Consider the following 23,878-nt stretch of genomic DNA (forward strand, 5'->3'; position numbering starts at 1 on the left):
TAGCCCAAAAACCTTAGAATTCAATTCCCAGTCTTTAGAATTTCTTACAAGACCCGAATCTCATAGTTACACACTGTATAAGTCTGACCAAGCTGCATCGAGCTATAACTATACCCATGAATATAATCACCCAACATATTACACAACTCGCATGCCCGTGGCACCATTCCCGATCATAGTGATTACTCCAAAACTAACCAAATACTAGTATTAAACCTATATTGAACCAAACCTCATCCCAAAACCTTCGTACACTATTGATAATAAAAGAACACGCAGAATCTCGTAACCCCTTATCATATCCACAAGTCATGGAGCTCTCTCGCCCTAACCAGAACCATAATCACTTTCTAAATCGGCTTTCAATATTATTCCCCTGAATATACCGTAATCGAACCTGATAGTACCTATTCTAGGTCCAATGACCATATATTATTAAACATACTATCCCCTGGCATGCCGCACCAATATAACTCAGATCCACAAGATGTGCCATCCGTGTACCAATATGTAATAATTCAAATGTACTCAATCATGGAAAATGACTCAAATGAGAGAACTGCCCCGCAAGATTAACAAGTACCGCCACAAAGAATTGTTGAAAATCCATCACACACCGTAGAACCATCACACGATTCTATCACAAGGTTCCTACCTTAACATAACTCTGCTGCAATGCGTGACCCCCGTCCTAATGTTGGTCCATATTATATTCCCCGAGCCACCCTGCTCAAAATATAATAACCCCAAAGTAGCAAATGACACAATGCCACACAAAACCCGAAAAAATATACCCAATACGCAATCAATCATGCAATACCCAAATACTCATCTCGCTCGAATTTCACCATAAGGCCCCTAATAGAACGGCACCATGTGGGCATATAACCGATGAATCACAACTCCTCTTAGCATAGAAGAGTAACTCACAGATCACTTCAGAACACGAAGAATTTCAACATCAACCGAATGGCACATCCCTCAACAATAGAAGTATAGAGCCAACCAATTCGATTCGGTGTATAATACACATCCTAATTGGGCCTACCAATGGACCCCCAAATCAATTCTGGTCACCCACAAATAGATAAATAACCCTCCGAAAATTCACCACGACTGAATCATAATACATCCTATCATCTGACTAGCTTCAGCCACGACTTCACAGTCTGCAACCTTGAAACAATCTGCTCCTGAAACTCCCAAATTCCAAATTTATAGGACATGTGAATCATCATAACTGATCCTAATTCTAGCCTTTGAATGACTAACACATCTTTCATGCACGATCATTCCATAAGAAATACTCCCATAATTCTTCCGTGCCACATAGCAATAATTTGAATATCAGTAGTTTATCAACCATGTGAGTACCGCAATACTAATTATACATTCGTAAGTCAAAATACAATGCGCCTTCTAAAATCTGCACCCTTCTTATACAACACCAAGTAGTAATAGTATTCATCTAGTTATTTGGAACCGCCCATGTTGTCCAACATTCGTTACCTTCTCTTCAAGACTGTACTGCCACCTTGTACATGTAAATCTAACTTTCACATAACATCTATCTTGCCATCATGTGAAAAGCACAAGAATCTTATTATCAACTTTGAGTCACCAACAATTTACATGCCCTATTAGTTAGAAACCTTTCTCTTGCTTCTTTCCAGGAGAAAATCACAATACACAACACGTTCCCCACACCGGTAGAAAAGTATCCGGCTCAAACCATGGTAGAAACCATGAAGAATACTTTGGAATCCATTTGCACATAATCAAGCCATCAAAACTGAATCTCTCTAACTCAACCAAGCCACGCAGGTCACCAAACCCAAGAATATTGCCACCAAAACATCTGTAAAGTCTTACCACATCGTAATTACCCAAAATACCAATCTTACTATTACTATACTGGTCTAGTCTACTACCCAATTGTCCTATTTCTCCGAGTCCCTTACGAATTTGTCTTCAGATTGATACTTTTCCTTGTTAAAACACCCCGATCTTTAACCAAAACTCACTATAAGACACCCTAACATAAAACTACACCGCCCTAAGGCCCATAAGTCAATGTACTCTTCTTAAGTATCCCAAAAGCACCACAAACGAGACATCCACTCTGAAAGACCTTATGTAAATTTAAAATTGACCATTTTTCCTTTCTTATGCTGAAATATAGAGTCCTAGGCATACAGAATTTCCGCAAGTCCAATCGCCATTAAATGCAAATCTCAGATTTTATCCATACACAAGTCCGGAGAAATTCTCAATTACTATATATAAACCTAAAACCTATTGGAACTTTCTCGATAGTCTCTCCCTTTGTTCAAATCCAAATTACACCGCCCAAATGGGCCAAGAGACACGTGCCCCATTAGCACAACAACACTCAAAGAATTAACTCTACTTTAATACCACCGATCAATTTCATACTCCGTGGTCACTACATCATTCATAATTAACAACTCACTCATCCCACGCTTTTCATATACTCATAAAGCGCAATATAACCCCTATCCAGAAATTTTCTTACTCGAGTCATTCTCAAACTCCACCTCTGTAAGTCATCACTGATTCCCAAGTAAACCTCATACCAAAACAAAAATTTGACACATAGACATGGATTAAATTGTCAATAGCAGACTCCCCCACTTGGCTCAAAGCCATAAATCAAAACATTTGATAACTCACAATACCCATACTTTATTACTTCCATGATGTTGCAGTCAGTTCAATGAAAATTCTTCTCAAGCTTATGTAACACCAACCATAAAATACCTCGATCATCCTCTAAGCTCGCATTTATTCTCTTGACAATCAAGTTAACTTTCTCAACCAGATTCAAACTCAAATCTCAACACATATAACCCGCTGGTATAAAAAAAACTCTCCAATCAACATTATAAAGAACACACCTACGTAGATTACTCTGCATGAGATAACCCACCTGCTTAGCCTCAAATTAGCATCTTGTTATACCCTTCGCAGTCATAATTACTATGAAATCACTTAATCTTTTTGAGTCCAAACTCATTAATCAAACACGAGAATTTAATTTTTCCCAAAATTTAACAACGTGAAAGATCTTTCAAAATATTCACACTCGAGATTGTACATCACATCAAAATGAAAATCAAGAACCCAATGGCCTTCCTTTACACTTCAAGGAAATACTTCTCGTCACATTCACATCGTCTTAAAACATCCCGCAGTTACATCATACTCATCACAAAGTCATTTCACCGCTCATCGAGCCACAAATTCCACTCGTAGGGACATTACCAGACATATGAGTCCAAATGTACAAGTTACAACTGAAGCTACCGAGCCTAAGCTACGGTCCAAACCTGGCCTCACGTCCTTCAGACTGGCCTATCACCAAAACACAGAATATACATCTTGTACCTCGTTCATAGAATCACAAGCCAGCGATGCACAGCTGATACCGAGCGCTCATGTGCACATACGAATATGTGAAAGGAATTCAAAGAGTTATATTTCAAGCAGAATCAATTCCACACGATAAGGAAAGAAAGATGGGAAGTATATATCCTAAATGCCATGTAGCCTCTCGAATATAAGTATGGACGTCATCATATCGATCCGCAAGACTCTACTAGACACATGCTCATGACTCGTAGAACCTATGAACCTAGAGCTCTGATACCACCTTGTCACGACCCAAATTCCAACTAGTCGTGATGGCACTTAAACCAACCTGCAAGGTAAGACAATTACCAACTATCCAATTCTAATGAAATTAATAAGGCAACTAATTAAAAGAAAATAAATAAAACTAACATATTTCCCCAAGAACTGGTAGCACAAATCATGAGCTTCTAAGAATAGAATTTACAAAACTGGTATGAAATAATACATCATCTGTTCGAAATGTACATGAACAGATTGTTATAAATCTAAGGCTACCATGAACAAGAGGCAGCTACAACCAGAATGCAGGTACATCTTCAGATCCAACTCCCAACGAACACAGCAACATCAGCAGCCAACATCTGCACGCAAGGTGCAGAAGTGTAGTATGAGTAGAACCGACACCATGTACTCAATAAGTAACAAACCCAACCTTAGGTTGAATGTAGTGACGAGCTTTTACCAAGGTCGGGTTCAAAACCAATAGTTCACAACAGTCCATAACAACATAAAGCAAATAATACAACAAGTAACTCAGAGATAAAATGCTCTGCTAAATCATGATTTCAAAAAAAAATTGTTCTTCCTTTCAAGTACATCAGTGAAAACCAAAATCGTTTATCGAAGTTGCCAAAAGTATGAAAAAGTCTGAAAACAATAATTTTTCCAAAGTCTTTTCAATAGTAAATGAGATGTTTCATTTTCCTTCCAGATAACCCATGTAAAACAAATGCATCACTATGCCCATCTGTCAACATGTGTGAGAAATCATGAATGATGTGATACTGTACAGCATGAGGAAAGTACATCTCTATGCATGTATGTCATATGTGCATGTCAATGCGATGCAACTCAGTGATAAAATCATATGCATACTCTCAGAGTATCATTTCACCCAGTCCTCCCAATCACTCAGTCCTCCCAGTCACCCAATCCTCACAATCACACAGTCCCCCCAATCGCTCGGCACTCGGCACTCGCACTCAGTAGGTACCTGCGCTCACTCGGGGTGTGTACAGACTCCGGAAGGCTCCTTCATCCTAAGCGCTATAATCTGCACGGACAACTCATGTGCAATAAAAAAGCATATAAGGCCTGCTGCAGGCGAACAGCCCCGATCCACATAATAATAAAGTATATAAAGCCAATATGGCATGCTGCGGTGTGCAGCCCGATCCCATAATTATCCTCATAATCATGCCCTCGGCCTCACTCAGTCATCAATTTCTCCAATCTCTCTCTCATGGGATCATAATGTCATGATAATAGCCCAAAAATGATGATATGATGTATCAGTAAATAACAACAAAGACTGAGATATGATATGTAATGACATGAATATGACTGAGTATGAAATTTCAATTTAAACAAATAATTCACACCAATAAGACCTTTGTGGGTCTCAATAATACTGGGATATTGACTCACATGATTTTAATATGATTCTCAGACCAGTTTCTTTAACACATAAAACTACATAAAAAATGCCAAGATTATGACTACAAAGTCCTACGGAACCAATTACGTTACAATTTCCTACTGTGCACGCCCACACACCTGTCACCTAGCATGTGCGTCACCTTCAAACAATTCACATAATATATATATATATATATATATATATATATATATATATATATATATATATATATATATATATATATTCAGGGTTCATACCCTCAGCTCCAAGATTAGAAGAGTTACTTACCTTGAACAAGACGAATCCAATGCCGAGCAAGCTAAACAATGCTCCAGAAATCCCATTCTGCGCGTATCAACTCCTGAAAGGCTCGAATATAGCCACAATAAATTTGATTCAGTTCATACAATTTATAGGAATTAATTCCATATCAAACTACTGATAATTTCCCATAAAATCCGAAATTACACTCCAAAAATTGCATGTGGGGCCCACATCTCGAAATCCGACGAAACTTACAAAATCCGACAACTCATCCAATTACAAGTTCAACCATACTAATTTCACTTCATTCCGACTCCAAATCAATGTTCAAAACTCAAAATTTTGTTTTATGAAATTATAGGAATTTCCTTCGATTTCTCTTGAATATTCAATTATCTTACACCGAAAATAAATATTAATTCATGAAATATAATCACAAGGGAGTCAAGAACACTTACCCCAAGTTGTGTGGAAATATTCTCTCCAAAATCGCCAAAACTAAGCTCCAAAATCCGAAAATGGGTGAAAATGTCGAACCCTTGAACTTAAAGGATTCTGCCCAGCACTTTTGCAGATGCGGTCAAGAGGTCGCACCTGCGACCCTCGCTTCTGTGAGAATAGCTTGGCCAGCCCATATCGCTTCTGTGATGCCTAGGACTGTACATGCGGTCACAATTTTGCGCAACAGGCACCGCACCTGCGAAGACCCTCGCTTCTACGTGTATAATGTCGCTTCTGCGACCATCTCACCCGCGAGACCTTTTCCGCAAGTGCGATCACACCAGAACCAGCAAATCCTCAGCAATTCTTCAACTTCGAACCTTGGTCCGTTAACTACTCGAAATCAACCCGAGGTCCCCGGGACCTCAACCAAATATACCAACAATTCTTATATACAAATACGAACTAAGTTGAACTCTCAAATCACCTCAAACAACTTCAAAAATACGAACTCCACACGAATCCAAGCCTAATGAACTTCAAAATTTGCAAATTCTACAAACGACGCCGAAACCTATCAATTCACGTTCGATTGACCTCAAATTTTGCACACAAGTCACATTTGACATAACGAAGCTATTCAAATTTCTAGAATCGTATTTCAACCCCAATATCAAAAATTCAACCCCCCGATCAAACTTCCCAAAAAATTTAATTTTTGCCATTTCAAGCCTAATTCCACTACATACCTCCAAAATATTTTATGGACATGCTCCTAAGTTAAAAATCACCATACGAAGCTAATGGAATCAACAGAATTTGAATCCAAAGTCATTTACACATAGATCAATATCCGGTGGGCTTTTTCAACTTAAGTTTTCCATTTAAGAGACTAAGTATCTCATTTCACTCTAAATTCTCTCCGGACCCGAACTAACTAATCCGATAAGTGATACAATAGCTATAAAGCACAAACGGAGTAGTAAATAGGGGAACGGGGATGTAATACTCAAAACGACCGGTCGGGTCGTTATAAGAAACATGCTTACTTTACTGGCGATAAACTGTTTCCCATTGTCGCACACGATCTCGATCGGCATTTTGAACCGGCATATGATGTGGTCCCAAATGAAATCGATGACTTTGTTCTCCCTGAACTTCTCATATGCATGGTCTTCCACCCACTTAGAAACATAGTCAGTCATAAACAATATATATTAAGACTTACCGTCTGCCTAAGGAAGGGGGCCAACGACGTCTATTCCCCATTTCATGAACTGACAGGGTGACGAGACCAAATGTAGCAGCTCCTCGAGTTGATGAATCATTGGAGCATGCCTTTGACATTCATCACATTTTCGTACGAACTCATTCGCGTATTTTTTCAAGTCGATCCAGTAGTAGCCGGCTCTGATTGTTTTGTGAACCAATGATTCGGCGCTTGAATGATTTTCGCAGGTACCTTCGTGAATTTACCTCAGAACGTACTCAGTATCTCTCGATCCTAGACATATCGCGAGTGGGCTAACGAATGTTCTTCTGAACAGGATTCTGTCTTCGGACAAGCTAAATCGGGTTGCCTTCGTACGCAGGGCCCTCGATTCTTTTGGATCTGAGGGCACTTTTCCTGTCTTCAGATATTCAATATATTTGTTTCTCTAGTCCCAAGTTAGGCTCGTTGAGTTTATCTCGGCGTGTCCTTCTTCCACTACCGATCTCATGAGTTGTACGACTTCCCCCAAGTTGAACTCATCGTCCTCAGCCGACGACCCCAAGTTAGCAAAGGCATCAGCCTCACTGTTTTGATCCCGAGGTATGTGTTGTAGAGTCCACTCCTTGAACCAATGTAATGTTACTTGTAACTTATCTAGGTACATTTGCATTCATTCCACTCTGACCTCGAACGTCCATTAACTTGGTTCACCACAAGGAGAGAGTCGCACTTAGCTTCGATCACATCTTCCCCCAATATTTTGGCTAGTTCGAGACCTGCAGTCATGGCCTCCTATTCGGCCTCGTTGTTGGTCAATTTAACAATCCTAATAGATTGTCTAACTACATTACATGTTGGTGGCTTCATTACTATGCCAAGTCTGGACCATTTTTGCATTCGAGGCACCGTCTGTAAAGAGGGTCCATATCCGAGTTCAACAATAACTCTCTTTCGGCCTCGAGTATTAAGGCCGGCATAAAGTCTACCAAAATTTGAGATTTAATGGCGGTCTGGGGCCGATATTCAATATCGTATCCGCTGAACTCTACGGCCCATTTAGCCAACCATCCCGAGAGTTCGGTTTTATGCATTACATTCCTCAATGGGTACGTAGTCACAACACATATGGGGTGACATTGAAAATATGGTTTCAGCTTCCTAGAGGCGCTTAGCAAAGCGAGTGCCAACTTCTCTAGGTGAGGGTATTTAGTTTCGGCCTTGCCTAAAGTCCTGATAACATAGTAAATTAGAAATTGCGTACCTTTCTCTTCCCGGACTAGGACTCCACTTACCGCTATCTAAGATACTACCAGGTACAGGTATAGCTACTCGTCTATCTTCGGCGTGTGGAGCAGCGGTGGGATAGATATATATCGTTTGAGCTCCTCTAAGGCCCGTTGGCAATCCGGGGTCCACGAGAAGTTATTCTTCTTTTTCAACAGTGAGAAGAACCGGTGGCTCTTGTCGAAAGACCTCGATATGAATCGCCCCAGGGCGGCTATGCATTCGGTTAATCTTTGTACGGCCTTCACGTTGTCCACAACAGTGATATCTTCGATGGCTTTGATCTTATTGAGGTTGATCTCGATTCCCCGGTTGGATACCATTAATCCGACGAATTTACCGGATCCGACTCCAAATGCACACTTTTCCGGATTCAGCTTCATATTGTATTTCTTCAATATGCTGAAGGTTTTCTGCAAATATTTCAAATGGTCCTCTGCTCGTAGGGACTTAACCAACATATCATCCTGATCTCCGGGGTTCATCCGTATTTGGTTGTACCCAAAATAGGCATCGAGAAAATTAAGGATCTCATTGTCGGTCGTTGCGTCGATCATGCGATCGATGTTGGGCATTGTCCTTGGGATATGCCTTATTCAAGTCCTTATAGTCTACACACATTCTTAATTTATTCTCTTTTTTAGGGACTACCACTATATTTTCTAACCAATCTGGGTATTTAACCTCCAGAATTGATCATATTTAAGGAGTTTAGATACCTCATCCTTGATGAAAGCATGTTTGACATCGCACTGGGGTCTCCTCTTCTACTTGACCGGGTGGAATATCGGGTCCACACTTAGCTTGTGAGTGGTTACTTCCAGCAGGATCCCTGTCATATCAAGGTGGGACCAAGCAAAACAATCATCGTTAGCTATAAGAAATTGAATGAGTTTTTTTCTGAGCACGGGGCTTAACCCCATGCCCAGGTATACCTTTCGATCGGGCAAGTGTTCGATTAGTACGACTTGATCCAGTTCCTCGATCGTTGATTTAGTAGCGTCGGAATCGAAGGGGGCTATGAAAGATCTGGGAACTCCACAGTCATCGTCCTCGTCTACCCCTTATTTCTCTGGTTCTATCGAGGTTGGTATCGGTAATTGCTATTTGGCCTCATCTTTGGCCATCGGATTCGGACCCTTCGATGTCGAGAGTGTGGATGTCGGGATCGCCTCATCGACCGCAAACATTTCCTTGGTTGTCGGTTGTTCCCCATAAACTATTTTTGATTCCTCCGGGTGTTGGGAATTTCAGCACCTGGTGGAGTGTGAGGGTATTGCTCTCATGTTATGAATCCATGGCCTCTCGAACAAAATGTTGCATCTCATATCTCATTCGATTACATAGAACTTGACTTCCTGAATGGTTCTGGCAACATTCATCGATAATGTTATCTTCCCTTTAGTAGTCTCACATGCCATGTTGAACCCATTCAGGACTCGAACCGCAGGTACAATCTGATCTTGTAGGTCGAGTTGTACCACGACCCTCGATCTAATAATGTTGGCTGAGCTACCTGGATCAATTAATACACGCTTAACTCGATATTTATTTATGAGTACCGATATTACCAGTGCATTGTTGTGAGGTTGCACGATCCCATCAGCGTCTTCGTCATTGAAATACAAGATTCCTTCCGGTACGTAATCCCGAGTCCATTTTTATACTTTGGTGCGCTTCAACATCGGTCCCTAGGGAATGTTGACCATACCGATGATCATGTTGATGACGTGCTGAGGTTCCTTCTGCTCGGTCTGTTTATTAGAATCTATGTTCCTCAAGTGGTTCTTGGCCCGATCATTCAGGAACTCTCGGAGATGTCCGTTGTTGAACAGACGGGACACCTCCTCTCTTAATTGTCGGCGGACTTCTGTTTTGTGGCCATGAGTGCCGTGATATTTGCACATTAGGTTAGGATCCCTTTAGGATGGATCGGATTGTAGAGGCCGAGGCCATTTGGTATCTTTGATGCATCTGATGGCAGATACGATAGCAGCAGTATCAACGTTGAAGTTATACTCTAATAGTCTTGGCGCTTCTTTAGGCCCGACGGGCCTGTCGAAGCTATTTTTGCTCATGAGCCCCCGGTTGTTTTGACATCAGTCATTTCTCCTTTCATTTTTCATAGGGTTTCGCCCAGACCCACTGCATCTTCGGTCTTCATTGTACGGCTGATACCAATCCTTGTTTGATCGCGGTTCACGATCGATGTCTCTCTCGACTCTGTTGATGGTTCTGACGGGATACATGGACCCGGAAGGTCCCAAGCTAATCATCTTCGAACCTGATCTTCGATTAATACCAGTTATGGACATCGGCCCAAGTGACAGCCGGATATTCCACCAAGTTTTATTTAAACTGTTGTGAAGCCAACGAGCTTCAAATGTTGAGTCCTTGGGTGAAAGCCTAAACGGCCCAATCATCAGCGATCGGTGGCAGGTCCATCCGTTCTATTTAACCGGGACACGAACTCTCTGAGCATCTCATTATCCCTCTATTTTTCTTTGAAAAGGTCTGACTTCCTGGTCTCGACCTTGATAGCCCTGGCGTGTGCTTTACGAAGGAATCTGTAAGCATAGCAAACGAGTCAATAGAATTAGGAGGTAAGTTGTGATACCATATCATATCTCCTTTTGACAGGGTCTCCCCGAACTCTTTCAACAAGACATACTCGATCTCATCATCCACCAAGTCATTCCCTTTGATGGCACATGTATAGGAGGTCACATGTTCATTGGGGTCGGCCGTTCCGTTGTACTTAGGAATTTTGGGCATGTAGAACTTCTTAGGGATCGGCTTTGGAGCCGCGCTCAGAGGGAAAAGTTTTTGAACGACTTTCTTGGAATCCAAGACTTTTAATATCGGCGATGCAACTGGGATTTGGTCGACCCTGGAATTGTAGGTTTTCACCTTTTTGTCATTAGTTTCGATTTTCTTCTCTCCTGATTCTACCCGTTTTGTCATTTCCTCAAGCATCTTTAAGATCTCGGGGTTGGTACCCGATTCATTTTCATTCGGCCTCTCTACGACCAGTTCGTTTCTGCGGGTGACTTCCCGGGATGGATCGGGTTCAATTCTGCTCGGCGTGCGGCTTTGGTTCTATAATTGGTCTATCGCCGCCTGTTGAGCCTGCAATATTTCGAAGATCACCCGTAAATTGATCTCGTCCCCTTCGATGTCTTATGTATTTTAGGCTGCTGAACGGGCTTCACCACGGACGTTATTCTAGGGATCGGTAGGCAGATTTGCATTGATGGCCACATGGGAGTTGACGGTTGGCGTCAATCGGGCCAGCGACCGGAATTTCGATGGGATCAACAGGTGGTACCTCACCACTGGACACTATGTTGTTATTTTCGACCTTGATGACCGGACCCATCGTCAACATGTAGAGATGTTGACTGGGCGTTTGATATTTTGAGCTTTAACCTGAAATTAGAGACACTCCAAAGAGCAAGTGTAAAGTAGTGTGTGTTATAGAAATTTGTATCAAATAGCCACTATTATCCTCAGCCCCACGGTGGCTGCCAAACTGTTTACCTTCAAAATCGGATAATAATTATATTTGTAAGTTATTTTAAGGATATGCGAATTTATTTGATACAAAGCAGTAAGTAAAGACAAATTAAATAAATAAGGATGAAGTAAGCTCAAACCACACGAGGAAGACGATTTGCCTTAGTGAAATATTTGCCCTCGATCTAGGCTCATAACAACAAGCACTCAAGAACGAAAGCAAAAGAACTGAAAACAAAAAAAATAATGATATATTGCCTTGGAATGCGTGTTACAATATGTAACGAATTATTATACTAATTTTATATAGTAGAGGAGTCCTACTTTAGGTACAATTCTATAAAAGGTAGAAAATCTCCTGATTCACTAATTGTCGGTTCTTTATTGATACGTGTCGAGATCCTCGCTGTAATATCCAGCCGGTCACTAATATTTCAGTCTTCCGTTGGCCATGCTGACAATGTTTCTTCGAAGTCGTTCGAGGCTAGGACCGATTTCGGGACCACGGCCTCGGCATTCTCGAAGGCAAGCGTCATGCCCCCGAGTTCGAGCCTAGTGGGACTTGGGGTCGATCTTCAGTCCTTGATTGCCATGTCTCGAGCCTGGCTTACCATATCGGAGGCTAGAATGTGCCATGAGCTCGATTTTATCCGTATACAATTAGCATTTGACTTTTACATATTAGAAAATTTTGAGGAAAAAAAAAACAATCAACGTAACATTTGCTCACTGTTCAAACTCGAACTTGATTCTTAAAGAAGATTTAAAACACAAGTTTGTGAGAGTTGGAGATTGAATGCTTAAAGTGATTTGACTGATTGGTTACTACTGAAAATTAGATTAGTTTTTTATGTTGGGTGTTAAAAGTGAAGAAAACAACTTTTTTTTGGAAGGTGAAGAATTGTGAATCTGAAAACTCTATCAACATGGTTGTTTTCGATTGAAATCAACCAAGAAACGATTTTTGGAGCTAAAACTTTAAGCATAATACTGACTTTGGAAGATTTGAGTGGAAAATTTAAAATTGATTTTGGAAGAGTTGAAGAACAACGAATTTGGAAGCTCTAAAATTATAGTTGTTTGTGATTGAAATCAACTAAGAAACTATTGTTGATGCTTAAATTTGAAGCATAATACTGATTTTGAGAGATTTTAGTGGAAAATTTGGAAACATCATTGTTAGGGTTTCTTCAATCATTCACACAGTTTCCACAATAGTGAGGGGAAAAAAGCTATAAGAATCAATCATTCACACACTTTTCATAGATTCATAATTTTGGGAGAAAAACTCTAACGATGATCCAAAATAGGTAAAGAGCAGTAACTATAGTTTGCCTAATTATTATTCATAGTTATTGTCCAATCGTTACTAGCTTGTATCACTTGTATTCAAACGTGCAACGAATACAATCTGTGTCAACTGTATTCATTCGCGCAATTGTATTCAACTGTATTCGTTCGCGCAATTGTGTTTCGCTGAAATAAATTGCGCGAATAAATACAACATGTATCAACTATAATTAAGACAAAATACAAAGGTGTATACAAAGGATGCAACTTGTATCGACTGTATTCGTATCGATTACACAATAAATGCAGCCAAGGCAAAATACAAAAATGCAGAAAAATAAAATGCTCTTGTAGAGAGCCGAACTCAAGACATCTGCTAACTAAGCAAGCGATCTAACCAAATGTCTCTTGTTTCAGTTCAAAATAATTACTTTCTTATTTCATAGATTTGATATAAAATTCAAATATAGCTACAAATAGTAAATACAATCTATATATTTGATTTGTCGCGTAATTTTCCTACATTATTTTCACTAAAGCCAAGGAAAACAGAGAGACAAACTATTCCAAATCAGGAAAAGGGAAAGGAATGATGAGGAAAAGAAGCAACAACTTTTGCTTGAACAAGCAAAAGCAAAAGAAGCTACGTATGATAGAGCTCGAAGTCATTCTTTGAAGAATGCATATCTTTATGAATGTAGCTTATGTCACTCAAACACGCAATAAATTCAAAAGCTCAAATTAAAATAAAAGCAACACCAAATATCAATAATGATAAAAAGCTAGAAAAATATGTAAGTTTGTCCCGTCAAAAGTCATTTCTCCATGTTGTTTGGTTTAAATCTACAACTGAAATTTTTTGATAAATCATAATAACCAAACAGAAAAAAATGAATCAACTAACTTTGACAAACATGGATGGATACTAGGAAACTATACATACTTCTCAGATGATTTGTAAGTTAACTAACCATTTATTCCATAATTAGTAACTTCGTCTTATTTTCTGTTACCAATATTCATTCATCTATTTTTTTTATCACAAAGACAGTGTGAATTCACTTTTAATATGTTTAAAGTTAAAGATGAATATAACTTGAATTGTTATGTGCAACTTTCCTTTTTCTTTTTATCTTTGTTTCTCTTATTTCTAGCGTAACGACATTGTTGATATTTGACGCCAAACATGCCACTTGCACTACTAATTATGACGTTTGACATAAAATATGTGTGTCAATATATTTTTGTTACATACTTCTAAATTTTGCCCCAAAACTACATTTTTTTTTACTATAATTACGTGAACTTTTTCCATTTATTAATGTATTTATTTTTGGTTGGGGCTGAAAGATAAATGATTCACTGTGAAGACAGTTATATGGTATTAAATTATCATAAACATGATAATCATGATTAATTAGCTGTTACCTGTTGCTTAATGAAATTTTCACTTAGCTAACAACATTCAGACATGTTGCTTTTTTGCCGATGGTTTTCGATCTTAGCCATTTTATAAACGCAGATTACATATCTTGTGGATAGTAATGCAAGAATTGTAATATGTAGATTATTTTGTTGTAGAATGTTTTAGTTTGATACATTAAAAATTATTATATAACGTATAATTTAAAATATTTGAATACTTTCTAACAAAATAAAAAATTTCTTACTATGTGAGGGTTGGTTTTGTCATTATAGTAATTTTAATTCATGTATAACTTATACCCATATTCTTATTCCACATTCTATTCCATATAAAATAATATACAATTTTCTACATAACTTTTATGCATGTATTATTTATAAGACAAACAAAAAAGAGCAACCAAACATTGCATATTTCTATGTTGAGATTAGGAGTGGCAATTTGAGTCCAAACCTATTTGACCCGCCCAACACGCCCAAGGTTGGGTTAATCATTGACTCGCTCATTTGTTAAACTTAGTCCATCTTGGCCCAACTCATTTTAGCCCATTTAAAGTTGGCTAATTTATAGCTCAAATCCAAACTGATCTATGAGTAACTTTGCTAAAATATATTAAAAGTAATATTTTGTTTGATATGTTATATATAACCATAACAAAAGAAAAAAAATTCTTATTTGATAATTAAGTAATTCATACGAAAATAATTCACATTAATTAAAGTTTGGTAAGAGTTTGGCGGGTTGGGTTATGGCCCAAATTTTAGCCAATTTGACTCAACCATCTCAGCCCAAGTTATTTTACCCGCCCAAAATCAGTCCCACCCGCCCATATGACACCCTAGTTGAGATTAAATCTTTTCAAACCCAAACCATATATTGTTAACATATTCACTTTCCCAATCACTAACATATTCATTGCTAACGGTTCCTTAGCAATTTAATATATCACTTTGCTAACAATAACTGCTTGCTAGTCAAAGCAAGAGTACAATACAGAGCTCGTAGCCTTCACTGCAGCTAATTTCAGGGCTTATTACGCGCACCTCAAGCAAAAGTCTTAACAAAAAATGTCAGTTGTTCCGTAGTACCGATCAAGCAAGAGAGATATATACACCGTCAATGTAAAGAATTTTGTACGCTATCAAGTCGCCTGAAGGATATTTCTAGATAAACCTCCTTAAAATATGAGATTTGTAATCTTGAAAATAAGACGTGTTACATGCACAACAGGTAAAGATGACATGATGGTATAAAAATTCCTTATAACAACTGTATAACTTAAATTCGAGAAATCTTTGGAAATTTGAAATGAATTACTCCTAAAACATTACAATTCAGTAAAAGTCATGTAAAAGCAAGTTCAAACTCATTTTAAGTTCTGATTCAGATGCAAATATGCAATTATAAGCTCCTAATTTTCTCAAAATAAATATTTTGCTATACATAACCACTATCACTTTGTTAACAATAATAAATTTGCATAAACAATAACCGAAATAACAAAGAAGGTGTTGGTTTTTGGAAATGGAATTAATGCCATCTGCAAGTGAGTATGTATGAGTTTATGGAGAAGATTAAAAAAAAAATTGACCAAATATAATATTTTAAAATTAGTAAGGATAATTTGTCATATTTTAATTTTTAATCTTGATAATTAAAAAAAAAATCATTACAATAAAATAAAAATAAGGGAGGTAAACATAATATCATAAATCAGCGGAGCCAAGATTTGAATCTTATAAGTTTAGGTTTAAATCAGTTTAAACTATTGGGTTCTAAATTAATAATTTGTATATATTCAATCATACTCGGCATTTTCCCCCTTGTTTGGCTACTCGATAACAAAGATGAGTGACCAGTTTACTCAAAGGTGGATCTAGAATTTTAAGTTTATGAGTTTCTACCGAAATCTCAAGTTAATATACAATAATAATTGGATTAACGGAGTGGGTTCCAAACTAAATATTCTTATACATTTAATTTTTCAATACAAACACCTGATCTAGACAAAAATTACTGGGTTCACGGGAACCCGTAACTAATGCACTGGACCCGCCCCTGTTTACTGTCTGAATCCAATGACTAGTTGATTATCACAATATGATAACTAAAAATTACAGAGAACTCATTGGTGTTTTCAATTCCTCAGCTGCTCTATCATTAGGAATTCCAGAGAAATTGCAGCTCCAGAATGTTGAGCTCCAATATTATAACTCAATGCAGTTGAAAACTAAAAGCACAATAAACACATGAAATGCAATATAAACATCAGCATGCCAAGACAGTACATGAAACTGAAATATTATACAACATATCCCTCAGTTCTCATCTTGCCTTCAGCATCGGTTGATCTTCTGCAGTTGCGATCATCTTTGGAACAGTGGTGGAGCCAGAATGTTTTCCAAGGGGATTCAAAATATAAAAAAGTAAACACACAAAGAAGCCAAGTGGATTCAACATTTAGTATAAAAAGGGCAGTGCGATACACAAAGCATCCCGCATTCATGCAAGGTTCGGGGAAGTATCGCACCTCAAGAGGTGTAATGTAGGCAGCTTACCTTGACGCAAGTATTAATGGCTGATTCTGCGGCTCGAACCCGTGACCCATAGGTCACACGGAGACAACTTTACCGTTGCTCCAAGCTCCCTTTCTCAACATTTAGTATAAAAGGATAGCCCGGTGCAATAAGCACCCACTATGCGCAGGTTCGGGAAAGGGCCGGACCACAAGGGTCTATTATATGCAGCCTTACCCTGCTGAGTATATATATATATATATATATAAAAATATTAAAAAATACCTATCTACACAATAATTTTCCAACGAAGGAGTGGAGACAAAGGTGGCTTCGCCACTGCCTTGGAACTTCCACTTGATCACAAGTTAGACAGTGCCTTTAGAGACCTGCACTCTGAATAAATAATGGATAAAGCAGCAATACTATGAATCTGAGTACTTGAGCCTAGTAATACTGTGGTTTTGAAGACATTAAGTAAAGCTCAAAATAGTATGTAGCAGCCCCGGTGCACAAAGCATCTTGCGTTCAAGCAGGTCCAGGGAAGGACCGCATTCCAAGGAAGTGTGATGTAGGCAACCTACCTTAATGCAAGCATCAGTGGCTGATTCCACAGCTCGAACCCGTGACTTATAGGTCACACGGAGACAACTTGATCGTTGCTCCAAGGCTTCCCTTCAAAGCTCACTACAGTGACATGCTGAATTCCATCAAGACTTGAACTATCTAAGTTTTTTTCCTGCAGCAACTCAATTTCAATTAAGAAAAATGGTAAATCAAGTCATGACTGTAAAGTTTGAGAAAACCTCGCCATGCCTGTGTCACTTTCTTTCATCAGGAAAAACGGAGATCAAAGAAGTATGGGGCTGAAATGCGAAGGATATAAGGCATAAAAATGACAGAGTAGTTATACCAGTAATGTATTTTTTGGACTAACGTTGCAAATTAGAGCATCAAATACTACAACAACAACAATTACACCTCAAACTCCAAACTAGTTAAGGTTAGCTATATGAATCGTTGTGCAGGGGCAACGCTAATTTTCTCTGTATCATTCCACTTTTATCGGATGTCCCTGAAGGGACACTGGCAATATGAATCATCAATAACTATAATGCTCCACTTGGGCCTTTTTTCATTCCAATACTCGAATCAGAATTTCAAATATACAAAACAAAAACCTGATATTAAAATCTTAATCCGAAAACAGGATATAACAAATGTGAAAACACTCCTCTCTTGATACAACTAAGTTGATACGATGCAGGCTATACATTTCTGTACACTCTATGTGATCAATTTACAACAGAATCAATATCTTCACAACCACATAATAACACCAAAACTACACACTATTCAGAAGTCAAAGTAACCACTAACGTCAACAAATAGCAGCATCTTGATTATGTAAGAGCCAAGAGTATCTCCTGTTGGATGCTGGCGCTCAGAAGTTTTTGATCGATCAGTCAGATCCAAAAGTGAATCATTGCCTGTCCAAAATGGTAAGCATGTTATTAACATTTTCACAAGTAATGCAACTGAAGACGGCTAACTGTAATTAGAAGAAAGGGCAGTACCTCTGATAGAGGAAGTAAGGATGGTTCATCAGTTGGAGGGGGGAGCTTGTCGGTTTTCAAACTTTGGATTTCAGAGTGCATCAAATTTAGTTGCTCCTTAATATCATATAGCAACTTCAGCTCTTCTTCTCGAGCTGTTTCTTGTCTTGTCGCTTCTCTTCCAACTTCAACTATCTCAGACGTTCGATTGAGCTGATGAAACTCACCAGTTTCCGATATGCTGGTTGTAGGGCAAGATATTGCCAAATGACAGGTAATAGCAGCAGCCTCACTTGCTCTTCGTAACTTGTTCTCACGCTGCGCAGATACAAAGTACTTCTTTAGCAAATCAGTTTCATCTTTAAGCGACGGTTTTACTGCCTCTTGTTGAGCAGAATCTTGTCTGTCAAGCCTTTCATCATTATGCAAAATCATCTTGCCGTCATGTTTAGGAGGCAACCCAATGTCGATAGTATTCTTTTCCACTCGAGGTACTTCGAATACATCAAGAATATTCGGAGAACAACCAGAATCAGCAGGCGTGTCGTTTTCTGATTTGCTTCCTTGGAACTTAGGTTGGTACATTTCATTTTCTGATTTGCTTATCTTAATACTTCTTTGAGAAAGTGGTGAAGGCGACCTCGTTTCACTCCTCAAGTTCGCATAGCTAACTCCTGTAATCTCTTTCACTCGTTCATCCAATTTTCGAATTTGTTGCCAATAAGAATTGATACTTCCCGTCGTGGAAATATCAGTCTTCTTCTCCGTATCAGACTGCTGCTCATTCATCTCTTGCCCTACTTGTTCCTCCACTGTTTTCGAATTTGAATCTCTTTCTGAACTTGAATCATCTATTTCCATACCACCCTTCTTCGGACAAGCAAATTTCAAAGGAATAGGAGGGGCGGAGTTACGCCTTCCAAGAGCTTGGAGATTCATTTCTCCAGCTAAAGTCTCATTTCTTTGCAACAAATTCTCAGGATATTTAAATTCACCAACCCCGGGATCTGCACACCCCATGCTCAATAGCTTATACCGATAAGCTTGCACCTGATATTCCAAGGCAGCTATTTCCGTCTCCTTTTGATAGAAAAGATCCTCGAAAATAGCTAATGATTCCTCGGCATGACACATTTTCTCCTCGGCCAATCTCTTGTACTGCTCCGCTTCCATTTTTACCGCGGCTTTTTCTCCTTGGAGTCGCAAGATCATCGATAGCGCCTCACTAGCAGCACTGGAAGAGGCTTCTCTTTCCTCATCTAACTCATTGTACAGCTTCTGTAGAAGCTGTTGTTGAACACATAACGTTTCTTTCAAAGAAGTAACATCAAGTTGACACATGACAAAACTTTCAGCCATCAAACTAGGAAATTAACCACGCGTTTTCTGCGATAACAGTAGAATCATTTAGCAGATTACACATAAAAAGAAAAGATTGACAATGATCAACTCTTCTGATTCAGTTTACAACCAACAATTCAAACTCTATCTATGATCACAAACATAATCCATTTGGTATTTTAACCAATTTAGTGTCATTCAAGAAAAACAACAACTACGCCTTAGTCTCAAACAAGTCGGGTCGGCTCATTGACCATATTCGCCATTTAAATTCATCTCGGGCTAACATTATACAACAACGATAACAACAAATCCAGATAATCCCATAAGTGGGTCTGGAAAAGGTAGTGTGCAAGCAGACCTTACCCCTACCTTATAATGGTAGAGAAGTTGTTTCTGATAGACCCGAAACAGTGAAAAATAAAACAACAAACAATAGTACCAATGTAATAGGGTAACGGAAGCGAATGACACAACATGTAATAATAAACAACCAGGAATAAGAAAATACAAGAATAGTAGTTGTACTACTGGTAAGCCTAGGAGAAACTCACGGCTACGTGTCAACCTTCGACCCTAATCCTCGACCTCCTCACCTTCCTATCGTGGTTCATGTCCTCTGTAAGCTGAAGCAACGACACCTTCCTATCTCAGGCTAACATTATACAAAATAAAAATGAAAAGTACTAAAATAAAAATCAGATCCAAAATTAATTTCCAAAAATGTAAAGAAAACTAATTTGAGATCCAAATTCACATCATTTTTCAGGCTTGACAAGTCTCAAATCCTCCGTATATCAGTTACTTTCAAGCAATCCCCTCCCCCAAAAATCCCACCAAAAAAACAAAAGGAAAAAAAGAAGGTAATAGACCTTAATATGAATATGTAATCTTTATATAAAAGTGATCACTGCATAAACAGAGCTGAGGAGTTTGAGTTTACCTAATTTACAGCAGAGAAGAGTCTGATAAATCCACAAGAATTGATCCATTCAAGAATTGCCCATCTTTTTTTTTCCTTCTTCCTCTTCAACAAAAATCAAGAAATGTTCATTCTTCAAAAAACCTCACAAGCCAAACAGCAAAATAAAGTGAAAAATACAATAAAAAGATTGGAAAAAGGAAACCCCACTAGAAGATTCAAAGAAATGTGAATGTTGATTGAAAAAATCAATCTTTTTGTTTCAAAAAGAAGAAAAACAATTGAACCCACTAGTGGAAAAATAAAATAGGCAAGATGAGTAAAGAATGGATCAAGATTAATTTCTGGATATTTGATATATGAATATAGCAGAAAGCTATATCCTTTTTCTCATCTTAACGAGATTTTTGTCAGATTAAAAAAAGTTGGTTTTTGTAACTGTTTGTTGTTTGTCTTTTACAAAACGAAAGGTAGTCCTAGATTTAGGCTGTCCGTTTACGCCACCCCATTTCTAGTTCTAGGTGATTCTCTCAAATCTTGATTATATCTCCTTAATTAATAATTAAAGAGAAAATAAATAATTAAAAAGACACCATTACTTTGAACCAGCCGATTTAAAGAAAAATAAAATAAAATCTGAAGCTTACTGGCTCCACTAATTTGAATTTGCGATCCTTTAACTGGAAAGCTTTGTCTTAATTTAGGGTTCAGTTGGGAAACTCTGATTAAGAATAAAATGATCTCATCCGTCCAACTATGTTCTTTTGTGGTACCCGTGCGGGTCTCACTTATTTTTGTAAGAGGTTGTTTCCACTGCTCGAACGTGTGACCTCAACAAAAAAAAATTTATTATAATCCTACCAATAGAGTCATACCTTAAAAATAGAGAGTTTGTTTCGTTATACATTGGCTCAAAGAAAATGCGAGTTTCAATTCTTGCTATAATTTCTTCCTTTCTCCGCTTTTAAAAAATTTAAAAGCAAATAGTTTCGATTGTATCCATAGTCTAATAATAACATGACAATATGGTTTGACTCGATATTGTCGGTGTGACATGGCAAAATACAAATAGTTAGAGAATGATTTTTTATAATAATGTCACTACCTTATTTATATGTTATTGGTTATGATTTCAGAAATACGTAGTACTAAATTAAGAAACTTGGCAACCATTTCCTTTGACTTTGTGATTATTATAATCTGGAATCAGTCAATTATTATAATTCGTGTATTTTGATTTTTAATTATTTATATAAAATGACTATGTGTAGTTAATTATTTGACCGAAATTATCTGCGTCAAACACATCCCAAGAGAGAAATATTGAGACCTCAAATTTAAATCCCTTCTAGTGAGCATTAGAAAATTAATTTGTGCGTAAATATTTTAAATGTAGAAATTTTAGATGACAAAAAAGAGACGTCAACGATATTTAATTTTTTAATTAACATCTAAAAGCAAAATAAAGAAAATAAAATTCAAATGAATCGTGTTAAAGCTAAAATCGTTGTTTCGTGCTTTATTAGTCGCATTTAATAAAGGTATTAACTTTCAGCTTGGCATAGTTGATGCATAGTCCCACCGTGATTAAAGTTAGAATTGAAAACCTCTTTTAATGCTACTTGAGACATAAAAATGGTACTTTTATTAGGGTAATGTCATAATTGATTAGACGCGTTTAACTTAACGATTTTATGCAGGGGCGTTAATATAGTCATAATATCATGAAACATTCTTCTGATGTTTCTCATAGTAATTGGTGAGATTAGCCTTTTCTTTTTACTTTAGCAAGTTCATAGTATATTATAGATAACTTAACAATTTCCCGCGTTCAAAAATATGCCCTAGTGATTAATGAAGTGAGTTGATAATTATGAGATCTCATGTTCAAATTCTAGTCGAGACAGAAATACTAGGTTACTTCTTCTCGTCTATCCAAGCCTTGATGGATAGAGTTACTTATATACGGTAAAATTGGTTAGTGGCAGTTGAACATATGAGGAGGTGACACATGGAATGCAAGACAGGTAAGATGTGAGTCAGCAAGTAGTTGGTACCGGATACAAGCGTGCAACCTGTGCTGGGTGAATTTCGAAGACAGAGAAATCGATAACAAAGATTTGAAGGTGTGATATCAGATAGCATACAATGAGCAGCCGTTACAAAGAATATCTGCAATTATATTTAACCGTTATGCAATCATCAATGACGATTTCATTCTCATTCAAGAGCAGCTTGATTTGGGGATCTTGTCTCCCTAAATATAGCTATAAATAGGAAAATTAGTATCCAATGTACGACACGAAATATTCTGCACACAAAAGTTATAATCAGCTCTCATTCTATAATATTGTTCTTTTACTTTGTTCTTAATATTGTTCTTGATTCTGCTACCGAAAAAGTTAAATTCATAGCGTGACTCATATTTCCTTTAAGTTTATTTTACAATCTTATGTTTGTTCTTATTTACTTCATATTTTTTGATCAAATTAATTCACGTATCTATAAATCACGTTATAAATTCAACTGTACCATTTTGCGGGTAAACATTACTCATTTATGGAATTAGTCGAGATACACGCAAGCTAGCCCGGACATTAAGTTTCTCAATACAACCAAAAAAAACGGCAGCCCCATGCATGAAGCATTCCGCGTTCGTGCATGATTCAGGGAAGGCGCTGACGTGGGGTGTGATAGAGGCAATCTATCCTAATACAAGTATTAGTGACTGATTCTACGGCTCGAACTTGTGACCTATAAATTATATGAAGACAACTTTTCCGTTACTCTAACTTCCGATTTTCAATACAAACTTAACAATTTTCCTAAAGGAGTGTATTAGTGAGTAATCGTTTTAGAAAGGCAGACACAAAAGTCAATTAATAAATTAAATTATAAACAACATGATCACACTTGTCACTAGTCACTAGAATAAAAACCATATAATTACACATGGGGTCGGTAGTCAAGGGTGGAAGGTCGCCTTTAAAAGATTTAAAAAGTGGTTATGGGCCGATTCTAACGGCTATAATGTC

General features: G+C 37.8%; 1 protein-coding gene and 1 pseudogene across 2 annotated transcripts; both read right to left on the reverse strand.

Moving 5' to 3' along the window:
• Window positions 1–18,015: 18,015 nt before the first annotated feature.
• Window positions 18,016–18,109, reverse strand: LOC142173081 (U6 spliceosomal RNA; annotated as a pseudogene).
• A 10-nt stretch (window positions 18,110–18,119) lies between these two features.
• LOC107809168 (uncharacterized) lies at window positions 18,120–21,443 on the reverse strand. 2 transcript variants are annotated; one of them, XM_075236553.1, is made up of 4 exons: window positions 20,865–21,443; window positions 20,476–20,576; window positions 18,602–19,966; window positions 18,120–18,514 (listed from the first exon to the last, which is right to left on the reverse strand). In XM_075236553.1, the coding sequence occupies exons 3-4, from the start codon at window positions 19,937–19,939 to the stop codon at window positions 18,491–18,493; spliced, it is 1,362 nt and encodes a 453-aa protein (XP_075092654.1). In that variant the 5' UTR covers window positions 19,940–19,966; window positions 20,476–20,576; window positions 20,865–21,443; the 3' UTR covers window positions 18,120–18,490. The 2 variants fall into 2 exon arrangements, with proteins under 2 accessions (XP_075092654.1, XP_016489248.1); XM_016633762.2 differs by lacking the exon at window positions 20,476–20,576 and having other exon boundaries at window positions 20,865–21,438.
• Window positions 21,444–23,878: the final 2,435 nt, after the last annotated feature.

The sequence above is a fragment of the Nicotiana tabacum genome, chromosome 18, assembly GCF_000715075.1.
Source record: "Nicotiana tabacum cultivar K326 chromosome 18, ASM71507v2, whole genome shotgun sequence".
In the NCBI taxonomy this organism is placed as follows: domain Eukaryota; kingdom Viridiplantae; phylum Streptophyta; class Magnoliopsida; order Solanales; family Solanaceae; genus Nicotiana; species Nicotiana tabacum.